The sequence below is a fragment of the Schistocerca serialis genome, chromosome 8 (assembly GCF_023864345.2).
Source record: "Schistocerca serialis cubense isolate TAMUIC-IGC-003099 chromosome 8, iqSchSeri2.2, whole genome shotgun sequence".
NCBI lineage: Eukaryota > Metazoa > Arthropoda > Insecta > Orthoptera > Acrididae > Schistocerca > Schistocerca serialis.
Genome location: NC_064645.1, coordinates 161,902,909 through 161,925,550, shown reverse-complemented (window position 1 = coordinate 161,925,550; position 22,642 = coordinate 161,902,909). Strand labels below are relative to the sequence as shown.

General features: G+C 37.9%; 1 protein-coding gene across 3 annotated transcripts in view; it reads right to left on the bottom strand.

Annotated features, from left to right (window-relative positions):
• The window catches only part of LOC126416231 (serine palmitoyltransferase 2), a 475,563-nt gene that overhangs the window by 19,421 nt on the left and 433,500 nt on the right, over positions 1 to 22,642 (bottom strand). For all 3 annotated transcript variants that reach the window (XR_007575420.1, XM_050083838.1, XM_050083837.1), the window contains one exon: positions 7,611 to 7,740. Coding sequence is in view for 2 of the 3 variants with exons in the window: in XM_050083838.1 (XP_049939795.1) it covers positions 7,611 to 7,740 (130 nt within the window). In the remaining variant the exon portion in view is untranslated. The remainder of the gene's footprint in view (positions 1 to 7,610; positions 7,741 to 22,642) is intronic.

The window sequence follows — 22,642 nt, the reverse complement described above, 5'->3', positions numbered from 1 at the left end:
TGTAATTATTGATACTTGTTCAATTACCCGAAAGTTCCTAAATGCAATGTAACATATACCATACAGTTAAAAGGAAGTCACGCTTGATCAAGGTCCGCGTCACCTTCCATTTTTAACCAGACATAACGTCTGAGACAGGAAAGAGAAATAATAATAATAATCACTATCACCTGTATGACAAACTGCTGAATAAAGGCTGCCTGTAGAGTTCTCCATGCATTATAGTCAATGTCTCTTTTCTTATTTCTTGCAACCCAACTAATAACTTCCTCGGTTCATCCACCATTCATTAATCTGGCTAAACATCCCAACCACAACCACTTCTCGTCATCACAGTTATAACTATTCTTTGTTTCATCCACCATTCACTTATCTGCTAGACATCTCACCCACATCCATTTCATTTTCATCACAGATTCCACTTCACTTCACTGAGTTCACTGACCCATCTGCTCATTTCCTATCTCTCTTAGTAATTCATCTCTCCATATCAGCTTCTGTTGTAGATGAAAATTTCACACTCATTACATTTCTGTAGCTTTGCTTCTAAGCAATATGACAAATGCCAATTGTGCAACAGAAAAAGCTTCACATTAAAAGTAATGCATGGAAATATTAATTGTATATGAAACCCAAATTAAGCAGTGTTACTACAGTCCTATTAAAATTACTTGATAGTTGACACCTGAAGCTTTCCCCTACAGTGTTGCCACATTGGCTGCCATCTACTGCTCGGCTATAGGTAACACACACATATATGATGGGTCACTTCATAAATGCTGTTAATGTGCAACACAGAGAAATGTTGGAAGTGATTGCTGTGAGGTATGTCAGAAATGTGAGCTTTCAAGTGACCAATGACTGAACTGTGGCAGACGATGTGTTTTGTAGCCCTGAATTTAAAACTGTGACCTAAGCCAACAATAACCTTGTGATGTGCAACTTTTATTCAATAAAACTGCAGTCAACTATCTGCAGTGGAACTAAAATCACAATCTCTTCATTCACTGCCATTAAAGCTAATGTCTATGAGCAAAGTCGAAACAGGAAAAAAATCAGTTTCAGTGCTAAAAGCAAACTGTAATTTCTCCCTACTACTGGTTATCTGAAACTCTCCTCACATTAGCTACATGAGCTGCTGTGTTACTAATTACTGAGCAGTGCTCTCTGGCGCTTGGCTGGAGATTATATGTGACACAGGCAGATTCCAAGTAAGAAAGAACAACAGGAAGAAAAGTAAGAGCAAATAAAGTCACTACAATGATGAATATGATATGGCAAAAAATTAGAAAAAAAATACATTTAAACCAATTAACTGAAAACAAATAATAATCAAATGATTTTGATTAGATTTAGAAATAAAAAATTTTCACTCCCTTTGACAAGAACCCATAAAGTTTCACATATGAGACTGATATGCAAACCATTACATTATACCATGACACTCTGATAATTAGTTACGACTGTGGTGCTCCATTCAAAATGTTGAAATTGCAGCTTTCAAAAATTTGGCTTGACGCAAAGTTGTGCAAAGCTTATCTAATGTAAGCCAATCTCTGTGATTATGATAACTGTATGCATGATGCAGATTCACATCTTGTGCGGACGGTATACAGTAGGGTTTTGTTAGTGCCATGTGTGAAACATGTACATTTCATCAGTTTGTTTGTTTGTTTGTTCGTTTGTGTGTGTGTGTGTGTGTGTGTGTGTGTGTGTGTGTGTGTGTGTGTGTGTGTGTGTGTGTGTGTGTGTGTTTCTTTGGAGTGGTTTAATATGAGTGATGACACACAAAATAGGTGTTAGGTCCATGAATCGGGATCCAAAAACATCAAGAAAGAATGCTGTAGAAGAAATTGGAAGTGAACTGAGCAATTGTTGTGGCAGTAAAGTTACATTTTACTTTAAATCTCTGCTAAATTTAACCATAAATGTTCCAATAACAATTCTTAAAAAAAGGATATTGGAGATGATGCTAAATTCAGATCATGAGAAAGACAATCTTTTCTTATCACCTGGCATTAGACAATTGCAAACAAATACGTTCACATTCAAATCTGCACATTTCTTCCTGTGATAAAGGAGGATTGCTTTGAGGGAAATGAGATTATTCAAGAATGATGTCAATGAAGGCACATCAAGTCAGTACGAGACAGAAAACCATAACAAATGCTACCAACAATATTTGAAATCATGTCATGTCAGATCTACAATGTGGCAGTCAACAAGTAAGAGGTACAGAAGAACACTAAAAAGAGCAACTTGTCTGAGACACAAATGAGCAGCTACAGAAAAAAAGAAAAATGTACACAAATTGTATAGAATAAATTGTCAAACTAAGAGAAGACCAAAAGCTACAAAATATAAAAATATGGAAAAAATGAAAATGATTATAGTGTGAAGAGGAGAATTTAAAGGTGGACTATGTGACCAATTAATCAAGTACACAACAAGGAAGGAAGATTAGATTTTAACATCCAGTTGACATTGATGTCTTTACGGAGTAGGCAGTAAAACAAATAGTGCAAGCTGCACAACAACTTACTACCCCAAAGTTTTGACTTGCCACCAGTGGAGAAAAGTACTGAAGACAGTTTCGAATTCAAGCACTCACAAGTATCTCTGAACATTACCAGTGGCAGCATATTTGTAGTTGTTTCCCGCTGCCAACCCTCTCATTTGTCCCTTCAGTTTCTTATTTTTTATTATTCTTTCATTGCCTTCGTTTCATACATTCCGTTTCTCTATAGCTTTCCTGCCTTTGGCTAGTTCTCCTCTATAACTTCCTGTGCCTTTTTTTAAGCCTCTGGTGACTCACCAAGCCAACTTTTCAAATAATCAAATATAGTTTTTCTGGCATGTCACTGTTCATCCCTCCCATATTGCTGAGTCTCACTTGATCTAGGCTGGTCCTTCTCTTACTCATCATATTACTTCCTTCGACCATTTCCTCAGCTTTGTTAGCCAAATAACCTTTGGTTCCACCTTTTGTTTGAGTTTAAACAAGAACAATCTACCTGTATTTGACAGTATAAATAATGCAAGGAAGAAAACTCATTGTGTGGTTGAGGTAACAAGTGGTAAACAGATAAAAACAAGAGTAGAAAAAGCTTAGTGATAAATTACAAGACAGAACTGCTGGCCACTGCTTATGTTCAGGAGACAAAATGTTTGGTAATGCCAACAGACATGCATAAAACTGCTTTCTGAAACATTAGTGCCATGCTCACTACAGGTGGATCCATTTAATTCAGGGGTATGAGTGATCTGCCTTTCCTTTTTAATCTTCCCTAACCTTTCCTAATAGTTCCAAAAGCTTGGCAGTACCAAAAATTTTGACACTGAAGGCAAGGACTGACCAATAATTGTCTCATACTTTCTTAGTTTTATAAATAGTTCACAATAAAGGATGGCAGCCAAAAACAGTTGCAGGATAGAATTTTTTTATTAAAATTCTTGACCAAGGTTTCGGTACATATAAATATACCTTCATCAGAAGTACATTTCCTGAATAGAAAGACACATTCATTAGAAAAGCCATATCAACGAAAGTGAGAAACAGAAGCTTAAATAACGGTGAAATTGCTAAAGTAATACAGGCACACAATCTTTAATACTTACTAAAATTACATCATGCACTGGAGAATAATGAAACAATTATGCCAAAAGGCGTCGTCAGTAATTAAAATATCATCTCCATTTGTACAACATGTGTAATGGGTACAGGATCAAAGCGAACAGTTTAACAATGTTACTTCGCCTATGAACTGTTGAGACACGAGTGTGAAGGCACTAAGGTAGATTGTTTCGCCGGGAGAGGGCACTTGCATGTGCCAGACTCGCGCATATTACAATCCATAAATACATACAAAAGCAAATTAGAGATACGTTAAGGAGAAGTAAACATCTTATGAAAGAGTTTCAAAAGAAAACCTTAATTAACATGAACCCTAGAGCACCTACGCTTAGAAGTCAGTTTAAGGTACACAAAAGTCAACACCCAGTTCGTCCCATTGTTAATGGAATAAAGAGCCCACATCACAAATTAGCGAGATTTTTACACACTAAAATTAAAGAAGCCTTTGTTTTTGAAAACAATTACTCTGTTAAAAATAGTGCTGAGGTAATAAACAAGCTAAAATCAATAGAGATCACTTCATCCTCTCGTTTGGTTTCTTTTGACGTCGTAAGTTTATACACTAATGTTCCAGTGGATATCACTCTTAAGATTATTGAAGATAACATTCGACAACACAAAACTTTAAGTGAGCTACAGTTGTCGGAACTTATGTCACTACTGCAGGTTGTACTAGATTACAATTACTTTCAGTTTAATGGTAAAATGTATGAGCAACCATTCGGCTTAGCCATGGGTTGCCCGTTAGCTGGCATCTTTGCTGACATCTTTATGAATGCACTAGAAGAAAATTTCTTCAAAAACAACCCTACGTTAGGCAATAAGATTTCTTTTTATGCTCGTTATGTTGATGATATACTCATACTATTTCAAGGTTGTGACCAAGATCTACAACAACTGTTTCATGTTTTCCACAGTTTCCACGAGAAAATGAAATTTACAAAAGAGATACAAAACAACGAGAGAGAACTCAATTTTCTTGATTTGAAACTTAAATTATCGGGTAACACCATTAGCTTCGACATTTTCCGTAAAGAAACTTTTTCTGATAATATTATTCCAGCAGATTCCTGTCATCCTCAAACTCACAAGATCGCCTTTTTTCATTCTGCAGTTCATCGCGCTGTGAGCACACCTTTAGCACAGAATTGTTTTGAAAATGAAATATTTTTATTAAAATCAATAGCCACTAACAATGGATACGACCCTAAATTAATTGACCAAATTGCTAAGAAAAAAACAGCTGTAAAATTTTCTACTTTAGGAGATAACAGGGCAAAAAACTATGAGAGTAATAACTTTATTTCTATTCCATTTTTAGGGAACGTTTCATATAAGATTAAAAGACTTTTACAGAAACAATACGGTTATAGAGTTGCTTTTTCCGTAAATAATAGCCTCAAACGTAGAGTAATTCATAATATTGGAGCACGAGAAGAACTCAGCACTAAGTCCGGTGTATACAAAATTACTTGTAACGACTGCCCAAACTATTACATAGGGCAGACAGGTAGACCCATTAAAGTTAGGTATAAAGAACACAAGTTAGGTAAAAATGGGGAAAACGTATATAATTCCACCTTTGCTGAACATCTATGGCTCTTACAGCACACGCCAAGAGAACTGGACGACGTAGAGCTGCTTCATGAAGCTGATAAAGGTGACAAACTAGACTTGCTCGAAGAATTAGAGATTTTCAAGCATCTGTCTCTAAAAGATGGTTTTGTTCTTAATGAACAGGTGCAGCTTCGAAACAAAAATTTTTTAGACAGTTTCAAACCCCTCATTGCCTTAATGTAATATAGTCTGGCTGACTAGGAGTTATTTTCTTGCTTGTTGATGCCGGTGAAATGCGCTTTTCCTATCTTGTTGGGATCTACATATTGTGATGTTTGTTAATTATGAATTTCAATGTGTATGTGTGGTTAAATGACTACTATGTTTTATTCATACAGACAGATGGTTTCGTTTTATTATAACATTTTGGTTGTTTCGCTAGTATGTATTTCACTGCCTACGTTACGCGAGACTCTCGCGCATTACAGTAGTGCCCTCTCTCGTTAGATGTTCCATGCGCAAGCTTTATCCGTTTGACACTAGGACACAGGTAAATTTGGTTCTATATTTCTAGTTTACATAAATGTCTTTAATTGGCGTGATACGCTTTATTTATTAAGACAAAGTTTGAATTAACACAACCTTTAATAATTTTGATGCGCTATGTATGTATTTATGGATTGTAATATGCGCGAGTCTGGCACATGCAAGTGCCCTCTCTCGGCGAAACAATCTGCCTTAGTGCCTTCACACTCGTGTCTCAACAGTTCATAGGCGAAGTAACATTGTTAAACTGTTCGCTTTGATCCTGTACCCATTACACATGTTGTACAAATGGAGATGATATTTTAATTACTGACGACGCCTTTTGGCATAATTGTTTCATTATTCTCCAGTGCATGATGTAATTTTAGTAAGTATTAAAGATTGTGTGCCTGTATTACTTTAGCAATTTCACCGTTATTTAAGCTTCTGTTTCTCACTTTCGTTGATATGGCTTTTCTAATGAATGTGTCTTTCTATTCAGGAAATGTACTTCTGATGAAGGTATATTTATATGTACCGAAACCTTGGTCAAGAATTTTAATAAAAAAATTCTATCCTGCAACTGTTTTTGGCTGCCATCCTTTATTGTGAAGAATTTTAACAGTTGCTGCTGCAGCCATGTTTAAAATCTTGTTTTATAAATAGAATTTTCCTTTCATACAATATAAACTTAGTAACATTATCAACCTTGTTTATGTACCTCAATGCATCAACTAAACAGTGAGAGGTTACCTTCACTTTTCCATTATTTGTGTTCCATCCACGACATTTCGGTATTAAATTTAACTAGCTTAGCACCTGTTGCTTTGCTGTAGTAGACTGTATTGTCTGCACAACTTTTTTTATGTTTTTCTTTAATCAAATTTTTATGTTGTTCATAAATTGCAACACCTTCTAAACTTTTCACACTAATTAAGGCCACTAGCATGGTCTTTTCCGAATGTGCTTCTGACCAAAATGCAATTCTGGTAGCTGGAATCCAAGGTATTTTTGTTAATTGTGGTTTTTGCATTCTTGTAGTGATATTTCCATAGAAACTTTCATCCTATAACACATATTTCTTTACATCTAACCAAGATGTGAAATATCAGTTTTATAGATTTTACTTTAAAATTTTTTTAGTACAACAAAGTATTTTTTTAAAAAATTTTCATCCCCTATTTCACAATCTTATGGGTTGAATCTCCAAAACCAGTCAAACACGTATTTTACTTATAACCACGAATTCAAATCCCAGTTTTCATAAATTTAACTTAAAAAATGCTTTAATAGTTTTCATAAAAAAAAAAGCACCCTCTATTTTACCCCATTAGTGACTGAATTTTCAAAAATGCTGAAAACACATTTCTTTTTATTTCTGACTGAGAACCCAAATACCAATTTTCATAGTTCTACATTTCTGCCTTAATAGTGACATATTTTCAAAAATTCTTTCATCCCCTTAAGAATGAAATTTTGAACAATCCCTTCTTAAACAATGGCTACAGTAGAAGGTCCACATCCTCTCCAAATTTCAAGTTTCTACCCTTAGTGGTTTGGGGCTGGGAGATGAGGAGTCAGTCAGACACGAACCTGCTTTTTTATACACAGTAGTTAAAAATAAATTTCAGCACAATAATGTTCACTAGTTTATCATACGTAAACTACTACTAATAGAAAGTCCTGGATGGAACAACAATATGGAAAGAATAGACTGCTAATCAATGCCACCTCTATAATTATGGCGAGTCACAATATGTTCTTCCCATATTGTTGCCATTACTAACAAAATATTACAAAAACTTCCCACATGCTGGATATGTTAAATCTATCTTCTTATATTAGAGCAGAACCAATATTCATTAATGTCACACTATTTCATCAGAAAACTTACCGCATCTAGCTGTTCTTTGGTGTGTGCTGCAGAAAGGCAGAAACGAATGCGGCCTTCCATTAGAGGCGTGGCTGGGAATCCTACACCAACAGTTGCAATTTTCCTTGCTCTCAGAGACCGAACCACAGCTCTAAAATTTTCAACAAAACAAAGTAAATTGCACAGATATACTGCAAAGCTTTGCAGATACTGTTTGAAAACTCAATGTTCACGTTATGCACTAAATATACCCAACTGTAAAACATTTGTCTAATAAAACATTCCTGTACATTTTTATAGTTTCATGGAAATTTGTGATTAGATAAAAATATGAAGTCAACAGGGCAATATTTGGGTGTGGGACACTTCCAAATTTTAAAGCTTTGACATTGCTGGCAAGGTATAGAGTAGTACAGCAGATCAAATATTTAATGACACAATACACACACAAACAATTCAAATTTTCAGTTTCTATACTTGTAACTAAAAGCACTATTAACTTTTATATTTTTAGTGAATGGCACTGTAGAGAGAAGAGCTTTATGGCAGCTGCACTGATCATTAACAGAATGTGTAATGGCATGGAACATTATAGGAATTAATAGGATTTACTTATTACTTAACACATGTGTTAAAAAAAGGATAAAAGCAGACATGAATCTCGACTCATATAGATCAAGATACTGCATAACAAAGTTTAAAACTCCATCCATACACAACATTCCGTCATTTGACCACTGGACAGAATCTCTTATTATAAGAAAGTGGAATACCTACAGCCATCCTCATGCTGTTATTTATTGTGTAGCTAGCACTTTTGGCATCTAAGTGCATCGTCTTCAGGCCTTAGCTGATGCTGAAGGGGTTATCACGTTCCCTATATATCGATGCATCAATGGGTTACAACATGATTACACAGACTATTTGTAACTGTGATGTTGCCTCTCCAATTATCAACTGTGAACTGATAACCCCTTCAGCATCAACTAAGGCCTGAAGATGGTGCATTGACTGCTGAAACTGGTAGCTACACAATAAATAACAACATACGGATGGCTCTAAGTGTTTCATTTTCTTACAATAGAAGGATGGACATACAAAGGCTCCCATATGAACGACACACAGTAATAAGCATCCCTGGCATAGATATACAACTGAAAACTTTGAAAGCAAATAAACCACGAGGTCCAGATGGCATCCCGATTCAGTTTTACAAAGAGTAATCTGTGACATTGGCCCCTTACCTAGCCTGCATTTATTATGAATCTCTCACCTAGCATAAAGTCCCCTGTGACTGGCAAAAAGCGCAGGCAACTCCAGTACACAAAAAAGGTGCAAGAAATGGATCCACAAAATTACAGACCAATATCCCTAAATTTGGTTTACTGCAGAAACTGAGACAAAATTTTTAGTTGGTGTGATGACTGGCAGCTAGCTCTTAGTGTGGAAAAATGTATGGTAATGTGGATGAATAGGAAGAACAAACCTGTAATGTTCGAACACGGTATGGGTAACAAGAAGTGGCACTAGCCATAGGTGACGATGGTCAAATCTTAGGCGAAACATCTTCCATGAAAGTTATCCATAAAAACATCATGCAGAATATTTAACACACATTAACAAGGACATTCCAATAAAACAGAAATGAAAATATCCCTACAATGCCTTTTAGATGTTTCCTGACTGCATGTTTGTCACCATGTCAGTTGTGTAGTCAAATACTGCATCAGGCACACTGACACAGTGCATATTCCAACCCCATCTATGCCCCACAACTACCTTACGACGTGTGATGGGGATTTCTGGTATGCTGTATGCCTTTTCTCTGTTCCATTATCAAATGGTTCAAGGGAAAAACAACTGTTGGTAAGCAAGCCCCTGTATGAGCTTCATTTTTTCCGATTTTCTTGTTGCAGTTATATGTGAACAAACTCTTCTTGCATTGTACTCTCGGCATTTAAATAGTAAAGACCTCCTTCACACACAATGCCTGTCTTGCTCTCTGCCACTAGAGGTTGTTGAGCATCTTCATAACACTCATGCATTTATTAAATGATCCTGTGACAAAATGTACCGCTCTTCATTGAATCTTCCACATCTTTTCTATTAATCCACCTGATATGGAATCCCAACTAATTAGCAAGACTCAAAAATCAGTCAAACGACTGTTTTTAAGGTACCTCTTTAGTGGATGAATTATATAACCTTAAAATTCTGCCTATGAATCTCAGCCTGGTAACTGACTTTCCTGTGACTATCTATATGAAAACATTTCACTTTAGGGACTCAATAAGGCTGCTCAAAACTATTTTACCATTTTAATTATTTCCAATGATTTATTGCCAACAGCGTACAGAAATGGATCTCATAACCTTTTTATACTTAACATGCTACATTTAGATACATTCAAAGTTACCTGAAGTTAACTACCAACCCCTGCACCAACTATCAATCCTCTGCAAGTTTCCTGCATTTTACTACTAATGTGTTGCAGCCATCCTAAAGACAACAGCATCATTCCCAAACAGCCTCACATAGGTTATTTCTAATACATCATTTATATAAATGTACTGTAAACAATAATGGGCCGACAACACCCACCCAGAACACACCTGAAATTACATCTCTTTAAGATTGATATGAAGATTTCTATCTGCAAGGAAGTCCGGAATACTATTTTGTCTAAAACTGACATGGTGAGACCATGGCTGTGTACAATTAATGTAGGTTAATTCTTACAAAGTAGAAGACAGCAACTAGTGGCTGTACGAATTAACCTACATTAAGTCCTGAATACTTTCAAGAATCTAGTCCAATACTCAGAAGCTCTTCTTTTCTCCACTAAAGGACACTGAAGAACTATATCAAATGTCTTACAAATGTTGCCCACGGCACTCTGGATTTCAAGATGGAATAGTCAAGTCTGTAGAATTCATGTTATCTATAAAGGACATTTTCATTCTCCAAGAAGTTTCTAATGCTTGAGGGTAAAACATGTTCCATAATTCTACAACAGTGATTTTAGCTGATTTTCTATTCTTCCATTGCTTGTTTCAATATCTGCCATTCTGGCATTAATGCAGTGACTGAAAGAAAGAACCGCATTACAATCTTCTACTGTGGAACAATTTTGGAAGGCCAAATTCAGTACTTTATCTCTGTCATCTTCTGTCCTGATGCCACTATTGGAACTGAACAGACCAGTTTCATCAGATAACTGATTTTATGTGTGATGAAAACTTATTAGGATTTTTGGTTGAATTTCTTACTTTTAAATTCACTGAATGCTTCTCACATTGCTCTGCTTATGCTCATTTGCCTTCGTTCATCTTTTGTTTGTCAACTAGGGTTTCACTTCACTTAAATCTGTAATGAAGTGCTTTTTTGCTTTCGTAGCAGATTTCTAACACGGCTACTGAACCACAGTGGCTCTTTCCCTCTCTCATACCCTTGCTATGCACATAAAGATCTACAATGTATTGTACAATCCTTTTTAATTTTATTCACTTGTGCTCCACACCTTTGCTTGTACACCTTCCTTTCGGCCATCCCTGTTAAGAAAAAAATAGTGTGTTTCCTTTCTTAAGAATCCTTGTAACACCCACAGTCAATGATGCTATCACAGCCTTACGATCAGTGATTCCCTCTTCATCATTAACTGGTTTAAAAAATTAAGTTTGTTAATTATTACAAGGTTTAAGATGTTGCCCTCACAAGTTAGTTTTCCAACTAACTGTTCAATTTTATTTTTTATTTTTATTTTATTTATTTTTTGGAAAAAAATCACAGATGAATACCCCTATTCGGCAACATTCTTAATTACATGGCTGTCCTGCTCTATTTCTGGCAATCTGAAGTTTCTTCCTATTACAATAGCTCGAGCAGGAGACTAGTTCACTACATTCTCCAAGTTTCTTCTGAAGTGCTCTGCCACTATGGCTCTTGAAGCAGGAAGACTATAAAAGGATGTGATTACCATGTTTGAACTATCCGTGATGCTTGCCCTCGCCCAGATCATTTCAAATTCACAGCCTGTAATACAATTACTAGAGACTACAGAGTTCTTCATTGCAATAAATACGCCATCTCCATTAGTATCTGGCTTCTCCTGATATGAATCTAAATTTAGAATTTCACAGGTATTCACATTTGTCATAATTGCTTATGGGGATTATTACCCCTATTAATTCTGGTACCTGACTGTGGATGCTTCAGCAGATTACTAGTATTACAGTAACATATTCTTGTTTTCATCTACAAGGACAAACTTTCTCTTCTGTGAGTAACATGGCTCATGTTTCTATAATTACAGCATGTAACTCGTCATTCACCCTATGGAAAGATACCTCTGGGGATCACTACACTTCTTGAACTATAGCAGAAGTCAAGACATCTGCCTCTGAGATCTTGGTAACATAATCTGAACCTCTGATTCATATCTTCCTCTTTGCTCCACAACAGGATCATCATAGATTGTGTGTACGATGGTACAAACAGTGGCTCCTGATTCCACCAGCATTTGAGGCTAACTGTCTCCACCAATTCACATTTAGAATGGAAGATGGACTTAAAACCAGGCAGCACGTGTAATTTGTGCCAATGAGAGCTACCAAAACCACCTCCAAACATTCGATGGACCTCCTATCCAACATACTGGATGCACCTGGCTTTCTTTCCCAACATGCCTGCTGTTTCCCTGACAGGTGTTCATTAGTAGCATAACATTGGAGCTCCTAGTCACAGACATACCTACCCTCTGTGCTTGTCCAGTCTTGGCAGGAAAATAAGCCATTCACCCATCAGAACAGGCAATTTGTGCACCAACTAGTACAGGGTGTACATGCAGACAAAGACAAAAAAAAATTCCAGGATTTCCTGATTAAAAATATGCTTTTTCCCTGTTAACTGACAGTATATTTTCTCTCAGACCTGTATAACGTATCAATCCTTTGTATGGTTATGGTTTTATACATGGGTATTGAATTTCCTGGCAGTTTAGAAAACGAAACTCTGGGAAAAAAACACGTTTTGGAAAGATCTTTAATTTATAGCAACATGTACGCTGCATATTTTCATATTGCTAAAGTATAAATTCTAATTCCACCAAACACCACATATTACTTTCCGAAGCATTGAAATCAAGATTGCGATGCGCTTTTGTAAGCAGTCATAGCTCATGTCAGGTAATCTAGCCAGCCGATGACAGAGGATATTCAGAGTTTAGGACACGTGATGTAGTCAGCCAATAGCAACATCACTGTTTAATAGTGCGAACACACAAATAGGAAAAGTTAATGGTTTAAATTAATACACACAGAGTTGCTACAAAAGGTTCCACATATAACATTGGTCTCTAAGGTTAATATGCTGCAAGAGAACCTAAGCTTTCACATACAACGCTGGTCTTTTATGCGTGTATTACACTTTAAGATATATGACATAAATGTGCCAGTAAAATTTTTAATAATGATGTAAATGTCTGATCTTCTGGGCTCAAATTCATCTAAATGGCTCGTCATCAACAAGTTGATTTTTAAATCAACGCTCTGTGATAGAAGGAATTCATCATACATTATCGCACATAGTTCAACTTGCATAAAATAAAATTTACTCTGAAAGAAACGATTTTCAAACCATTATTCGCAATATTTTCTTGTGACCTTTTAGAAATAGGTTTGTTTCGGCAGTTGCTAGAGAGCGCCAGATAACAGGCGCCACCGCCCTTGTGCAGCTACGATGACATAGGAAGCCCGTATATTTGTAAGTGTAAAAAGTTAAAAGATCTTACATTATGTCATCAGACATCGGAGGATACTCCAAGAGCATCGGAATTTCGTGACCCATACTAAAATGCACATTTAAAGTGCACATTCGTATAACCAGATTCCCAGTGAAGCAGGCCTAGACCTGATATTAGGCTTTTCAATGTGGTATTCGGGATGTAAATTTTCTTGGAGTAGCAGTACTGTGTTATCTCATGTTTGGTTCTTTATTATGGCATAATGCCATACGTGCTAGAAGATGAAAACGTGCACATGAAATGCATCAAACAGTTGAAACTAACCAATAGTGTGGAATTAAACACTTCGTTTCAAATATATTGATTGCCTCAGTGGAAAAGTGTATAAAAGAAAATTTCTTTAGCAAACTGACAAACATAACATCATTGTTCTGCAAGGCAATTAATGCTTGACAGTCAGAAAAATTGAAATAAAATCAAATCTGAAACTAATAACATATTTTAGCCTTCCGTAATTAAGTGAATGTATTTTAATTCACTTGATAGCTCCCAGTCACAGAAATCTGTTTTGTTTTCATTTGATGTGAGAGTAGTAAACTAAGAGGAAATAGCAAAATCACTAAATGTAAACATGGTCACATGGAGACTACCCACTACCCCACTATAACTCAAGACTGCTCTGCGCATCAGCCTTGCTTGGATCAACGATATTTCTGAACTGGGGCAATACTAGATTGGCCCCCAGCCCCACCCTCGAGCATTTGAGATAGGACGTCAAAAATTTTTAAAAATGTTCATTCTGTAGTGCACATCGTTCTGAAGGGTCTGATGCATAAAACATATGTATTTGAAGGAATGTAAGACATGTTATTTGGTTTTAAGTGTGCCAAAGTGCAGTGCCATGCATCTTCACACAGCATTCTTCTATCAAATGTTGCTGTATTTCGCTCTGTGGAATTGAAAAGCAAAAAGCTTTACGTTAGGAAATAGTTTCACACTTCATTCATACGCTCCAGTTTCTCAAGCATGAGACTGAAAAGTAGTAGTCCGAAATTTTTATACAAATTTGGAATCGTCATATTCTTCCATAATTTGTGTGACGTCCCCATTTTTTCTCCTTCCTCATTCTAACAAACAGTCCTGTCATCACTAATTCTGTAACTATTCCTGCCAATGTCAAAGCTTATTTGTCGGTTAATTTCACTAACTCTGCCAGAATAACCGGTTAAGTTAACCCGCGATTTTCCTCGGCTAGGTGTTGTTACATGTTCATACAACGCGTTTTCCGCGCTACTTCCAGAATATAACTTAAAGCGGCTGCTAGCGGGGGACCGAATAACTGGCCCTTACTAGTATAGCAATCTGGCCAAAAATTTTCTGTCAAAATTTCATTTTCTTGGATACACCGTGAAGATAATACGTAATCTGTCTACTTGTTGTTCCTGATAGTTGTTTATTTCCACTCTGGTAGTCTGAATCTACAGATTTCACTACGTAATTAGAACAATGCTAATCCTTCACAAAACCAATAAACCACATAATGAGACAGCGGTTGGTAATTCATCCGTTCAGCTTTACTCCACTCAGCTCGTACAGCTCCTTTTGTCTGCAGGGAACTTTGTTTCTAGATCGACTAGGATTCCCTTGACAGAGACATCACGTACATTATGCATGCATTCACAAATCAACTTATGATACATTCAGAAATCAACTTAGAATGTGTTCAAAAATCGACAGGAATGTGTTTCAATGTCATATGAATAATCGATAGACCAATGTGCGCTGGATGCTAGGCGCTTTGCGAAACAAGGTTTTTTTCCCTCAAGAAAATAAATTTGCACCTCTCACCCTCCTAGATCCGGGCCAGCTGCGCATGCCTGAGTCTGGCAGCTTGGGCGCGCCGGTAAAATTTTTCCCGGTAGCATCTAGCTGCTTTCTGCGACTGCTTACACACCCAACAGCCACATTTCTGCAGCCACAAGAGTGAGAAGGTATTACTCAACTGTGCATGCGCATGATCCCACTCATAACTGCTAAAACAAATCTAATGCGAACAATTGTGACGTCACACTCATCGGAGCAATTTGTTGTTATGAAGCATTGCATAGTCTTCCTAAAGCCTTCGGCACATTTTGCTGTTGGCAGATGCTTGTATGCGCACTGTGTTTTGTTGATGTATATGGCGTATTTCCTTTGCAATTTAAGTTTTATTTTCGTTTTTTCTCTCATTCATGTTTTATTGTTGCAGTATTATTCTGCAGAAACGAGATACAGAAATATCCTTTGTTAGAATATCAGTCCTTACAAGTCAAAATTACAAAAACTGAAATCAAAAACAATGAAAAATTCCCGGAAATCTAAAAAATTCCCGGGTTTTTCCTGGTTTTCTCCTGGATAAAAAAAATTCGCGGGTTTTCCCCAGATCTCCCAGGTCATATATACCCTGCCGTACCTGTCACTTGGGCATAAGGAGGCAACTGTTTGGTTAGCTCCCACATTCACATTTTGGTCACATAAATGTAAACCCACCATTCTCTGCCACACAACCTTGAGCAAGGATGAAAAGGGACTGCTGTTACACAGTGACATTAGGATTTCCGCAGATTCCAGCAGCACCAAAGGTGTCACTGATTTCACCACAGCATCTTAAAACTATTGTGAACACAATCATGCCACAGGGCAAAACAAATCGTGAAAGACTTTTTTCACTAGTAGCCTGACTCCCTTCCCATCAATAGTGCCTTCAAACTCTAAGAGATGAGAACCGATTTTGCAACATACATTTGCCTCTTTCCATTCCCTTGGTCAAAATGTATGGTAGTTTCTTGCCCTTCCCTCCCCCCCTCCCCTCCTCTCTCATTATTTGCAATTTGGGCGTTCACTTCAGGAAGGGGGGGGGGGGGGGGGGTGGCGGGGGGCACTAGCCCCTCCTGGAATTTGGGGTATAGATTTTTCATAAATTTCTAGGAATGATTGTCTGTGATTATACTACACCATAGACATGGTACTGCCAAGAGTGACAGGAAATGCGGCTTTAGCAATGACTGTATAACTTGGGCTTGTTTGATTGCTGGGTGTATCAAGGTGAATTACACCCTTACCTATGCACGTTGGTAGTTTCTGTGCAGTACTGCAATTACGGTGAATGTGAAGATTTACCGAACATTGCCAAGAAGTCCCCAATATATTCTTTCCCCATATGGTGCTGCAGAAAGGGGCTATTCCTATGCTCTGCAAACCACCGTGATGTGCATGCCAGAGGGTAAGTCCCTTTGTACCAGTTATTAGGGTTTCTTCCAGTTACATTTACGAATGGAGTGTGGTAAGAATAATAAACCGAAGTCTACCACCTACTTTATCCATGACTGGACCTCTGTCATCATTCCACTTCATATACCCACAAAGTGTTATGCCCAGGTATTTGTACAAGTTGACTGACGGATTCAAATATGGTTGATTTTAGGGAGGGGACCAAACAGCAACATCATTGGTCTCATCGGATTAGGAAACGATGAGGAATGAAGTCGGCCATGCCCTTTCGTAGGAACCATCCCAGAAATTCCTGAAGCAATTTAGGGAAATCGAGCAGACTCCTACAGTGACTCATTGATATTATAGTCATAGAATACTACATTTTTAATATTTTGAAGTGCAAAATTTTACATTTCTGAACATTTAAAGCAAGTTGCTAATCTTTGCACCACTTTGAAATCTTGCAAATCTCTGACTGAATCTTTATGCAACTCCTTTCACATAGTACTTCACCATAGGTAAATGCATCATCTCCAAAAAGGTGACTTTACTATTAATCTCGTCTGCAAGGTCATTAATAAACAACACAAACAGCAAGGATATAAACACACTTCCCTGGAGCACATCTGTAGTTAGTTCCACATCTGATGATGACTCTCCACCCAAGATAACATGTTGTATCCTACCTACCAAAAAGTCCTCAATCTAGTCACAAATTTCACTTCATACCCCATATGAGTGCACTTTTGACAATAAACGTAGGTGTGGTATTGAGTCAAATGTTTTTCGGAAATCAAGAAATACAGCATCTACCTGAATGCCTTGGTCCAAAGCCTTCAGTATGTCATGTGAGGAAAGTGACAAAAACACGAGTCGACTTTCACAAGACGGATGTTTTCGAAACCCATTCTGTTCAAGATACCTCACTATGTTGGATCTCAGAATAGGAGCTCAGAATATGTTCTAAGATTCTACAACAAATCAATGTGAAGGATACTGGACAATAGTTTTGCGGCACTTCTACTACCCGTCTATAAGATGATGTGACCTGTGCCTTTTTCCAAGAACTGGGCACAGTTTTTTTGTTTGAGGGATCTGTGACAGATTATAGTTAGAAGAGTGGCTAACTCTGCTGCAAATTCAGTACAGAATATGTCAGGGATTCCATCAGGCCCTGGAGCTTCGTTCAACTTCAACAGTGTCAGCTGTTTCTCAACATCAATGACACTAATACTTATTTCATTACTCTTTTCAGTGGTACGAGGATTAAATGGGGCAGTCCTCCAGGGGTTTCCTTTGTAAAGGAACATTTGAAAATGGAGTTAAGCATTTCAGCTTTTGCTTTGCTACCCTCAATTTCAATTCCTGCTCCATTCATTCATTGGGAACTGAACATTAATTTTTACAAATAACTATAATTTATTTGGGTTCTGTGGAAGACCACATGACAATATTCTGCTCTGATAGTCACTGAAGGCTTCACGCATTGCTCTTTGGACAGCCAAAGATGTTTCGTTCAGCATCTCTCTACATATAGCCCTACACTTGTTTTATACCTATTATGCAGCAATCTCTGTTTCTTTAGAAGTTTCTTTACAGTGACTGTATGCCATGGAGGTTCTCTCCCATTATGAAGTTTTCTACTGTGTAATATCTGTCCAGCGTATGGTCAACTATTTTTTTGAACTTGACCCAGAGTTCCTCTACATGCTCCTGCCTTGTGCTGAAAAGTTTCAAGTTCCTCATTGAGACATGACACTAATGATTTTTATCTAGTTCACTGAATATATGTAACTTTCTGCTTGTTTTAGCTGTCCTTTGTGTTCTGGCATAACCACAAGCACCGGAACGAAGAGGAAGAACGCAAGACCAGAGAAGGCAGTGCGGTGACGTCAGCCAATAGCCTGCTAATGAGGACCGCACCACGACAGGAGCAACCTCTGCAAGAACTGAATACAAGCTCCGCCTCCTGCCAGCCTCGGCCGGACGTTAGTGAAAAGTATTTGCGGAGTATTAGCACAGCCTAGCAGAGTGTGCTATGAGAACAGTTAGTAGTGATCCACAAACTGGGTGATAGGCTTGCCTGAACATTGCATACATCACAGGGCTCTGATTTATATTGCCTGTCACCCATTGCTTGCGACAATTGTTCTACAGCCAACGTTAAGTATTGTCAATCTGCTTTATTGAAATAAAAGTACTAATATTTGCTTGAATTGTTGTGTAGCATTCCGACAATGCAGCATCCTTTAGGCACCCTATATGAGACGAGTGGGCAAGACCCAACACTTTGTACTTTGATAACCATGTTTAAGAATTCGTAAGTGTTATGGGTGGTATCAAAGTTGTATAACCACTTTTAAAGTTCACATCCTGTTTTTCTACATACTACTGACACTGTCATTTCTTCTGGCTGTTTTGTTAATAACCAACACGACTTTCTTAAGTTTTTAGTCTTCTCTTTATAGTTTAGATCTTTAATTTTCAGTGTCAAAGTAACATTATTGGTATACAAACAAAACCATCTTTTGTGAATAGTTCTAGCTTTATTATCTAACTCATTTGATGTGCTGGATTTAATCATGTGGGGGATGTAATTTCATATTGTAAAATCATAAAAGGTGGATCCAATGTTCATCCTGATGATTCAAAAACATGTTTCCCTTTGGATATTAAAGTAACCTACCTTCAAAAAAATCTTAAAAAGTTAAACTATTAATGTTTGACACACAAAACATTTAGTATATTTTCTGACAAGTTTAGTTGTTGAGCTATGGTATATTTCCAGACTCATGAAATCAGTTGTATAGTGATTAACAAGTTTTGAATCTTGCCCCCTCTTGGAAAATTTTCTGCGCACACCTATGGGCATGGTCACTACAGCGCAGACGACAACGAAAACACAGCAGGCAGCTGCAAGCACAAACAAACAAGAAATATGAATAAATGATTGGTAAGGATTGGTTGGGGAGGGGGGGGGGGGGGGGTGTTAACAAGTCACTCACTCATCTCAGAGGCCATCCAGCCTACACTTGTATTCTGTGTTTTCGCGAAAGCAGAAGTGACACACGGATCACTGATCCCTTCTGGTATTGTGATAGTTGTATCCAATCCATGGCGAATCAGAATTAATCTCTTTTGCTCATTTCAAAATAAGGAAAGAAGAAAAATGAGCAATGGACAACACAAAGCATTTGGTAACGGCTACTGCGCAGCTGCTTACTGAGGTTGGCAATGTTGTAAACAAAACAGGTCAAAGCCATACTCCCATCAATATCTTATGCAACAGTAGTTCAAAACACAGCTCACCTAAAACTGCCACATCAGATTGTCCACAATTTTGCACAATACCAACTTCAGCTAACAGACAAATTTAAGCGTTTCCGTATTTAGTCCAACACTTGAGTCCTACTTTGCCATATGCGGTATTTATCTTAGAGACGATTCAATCGTCCACAGTCTAATGTGGAACCCAAATGTAACTTACAACCACATTGACATGTCACTGTGTTCGTGTATAAGTGTGCTCTTTATTTTGCGAAGATGTTCTTACACGCATTCTCCTTCCAAACTGGCCTTCGACAGATATTCTGCAATACCAGTGACCAAAGCCAGTTTCCTTTTTGAACTTTATATGCATAAAATAAAGCTATTTCAAATTATCTTTTATAAGGTAATTCATCTTGCTACAATTCTCTTTGAAATAGTGTTTCCTGCATCAATTTGCATTTTTGCATTTTGAGGCAGAATTCACATCTATATTTGCATTTATCATGAAGGCAAATTTTTCTGGACCCTACCAGTACTCTAATAACCTTGAAATTTTATACAGCCTGTCGGAACAATAGCTACTTGCTGTAGAACATTGAGTTCTATACTTTAAATATTTTTGGAGATAGTCTAAATTATCTAAAAGCTAAATTTTATAACTTCCCATTAAAAAACAACCTCCAAGACATATCTTCATAAATACATCAAAAGCTGGTTTAAAACAAGCACTTTGTTGTTAAATAATGAATTAAACAATACTTTGTTCATAACAGTGTGAAAGTTACCTAAATGTTCTCGATTTTCAGCCAGTTGCCTTTCTTATTTTCATTTGTTATACTGCTTGACAGAGTGTAAGGCTGATTTAGTCCAGCATCTAAGCGAAGTATGATTCTTCAGATTCATTAATAATTAATTACGAAAAAGAGTGTGAATTTTACTGTGTAACTGAGCAGTGAATTGTATATATGCCTACCGTAAAGCAGCCATTTAAGGATTATAAAAGCCAGATCTTTACTTTTGTCCTTAAGACAAGTACAGATGAGATCATTTTCAACTTATATACTTTTTGGAAAAGACTAAGACTAGAAAGTGACTGAAGTAAATTTAGACTTGAGGATTGGTCAAGGAGCAAAATTACCATGTTGTCTGCAGAAAGCTGAATGGGTACCGTATGTTTCAGCTGATCAGCAACAGGAATGACTGCACATTCTGTGAGCATGAGATATTTGTGTGTGTGTGTCTGTGTGTGTGTCGGGAAGTCATAGTTCAGATCTACTAGCATCAGGACCTATGCTTAGGTGTTCTAGTGATGTTGAGGAAATGTTACAATTTGTTTCCACCGAGACGTTCGCAAAATAATGAGATTAGGTTTAAATGACGTTTCTAGAAGTTCTGGGATTCTTAGAGAACTTCTTGTGAATTTTTGCTTCTGATGGGCCTTCCCTCTCCCTCTCCCTCAGCATGACGTGCAGTCAACAGTTGTGAAATTTCTTGAATAATGCTGAACTGTAGTATTTGAGCAAGGATACTGAACTGATAATCACTGTGAACTTTCTTACTGTTTACTGACTGGTGAATGTTACGGTTTTCAGACAGCAGGTCGCGATTTCTAAGTATACATCAATCAGCCGGACCATTATAACCACTGACCTACTATCGAATAAACCCATCCACGTGATAGCAGCGCCACCTGACGAGAAATGACTGCTAGTCACACACACACACACACACACACACACACACACACACTCTCTCTCTCTCTCTCTCTCTCTCTCTCTCTCTCTCTCTGCATGCAGTATTAATGAGCGTGCCATCTGTGTGTAGAAAGAGGAAGGCGCACGGTTATCTGAGTTTGACCATGGGCAGATTGTGATGGTCTGGAGGCTCAGCACAAGCATTTCAGAAACTGCATGACTTCTTGGGTGTTTGAAGAGTGCTGTGGTGTCTCCAACACGTGGTGAAACCAAGGTGGATGGTCTGGAGGCTCAGCACAAGCATTTCAGAAACTGCATGACTTCTTGGGTGTTTGAAGAGTGCTGTGGTGTCTCCAACACGTGGTGAAACCAAGGTGGAAGCACATCTACACATTGTGGGAGTTGGGCGGTCACCTGTCATTACAGACATCAGATGTATGCTGGGCAGACAGAACAGACGGCAAACTGTGGCATAACTAACTCCAGATTTTAATGCTGGGCAGAGTACAAGTGGGTCTGAACGCACAGTGCACCGAACACTTCTAACACCTTTGCAGCCAAGAACACATGCATGTGCCAATGTTGACAACAAAACATTGGCAACTACAGCTGAAATGGGCACAATGACCATTGGCACTGGATGCTGGTACAGTGACAGAGAGTTGCATGGTCTAATGAATCCTGATACCTTCTTCATTGTGCCGATGGGAGGGTGCAAATCCATTGTCTCCCAGGGGAACAGCTCCGTGATATCTGTTCTGCAGGACAGAGACAAGCTGGCAGCGGCTCCATTATGGTTGGGGAATCTTCATGTGTGCATCCATAGGTCCAGTGGAGCTCATGCAAGGCATCATGATGGCCACGGATTATCGTACACCGGTTGTAGACCACGAACACTCATTCATGACAGTCATGTTTCCCAATGCCAGAGGCACTTTTTGACAAGATAATGCACCATACCACAAGGCCAGGAGTGTGATGGAGTAGTTCAAGGAACACAGTGGTGAGTTTCAATTGACATACTGCCCCCCCCCCCCACCCATGAACTCACCATATCTAGGATGTGATTGAACATGGCATCAGAGCTCATTGCCCCC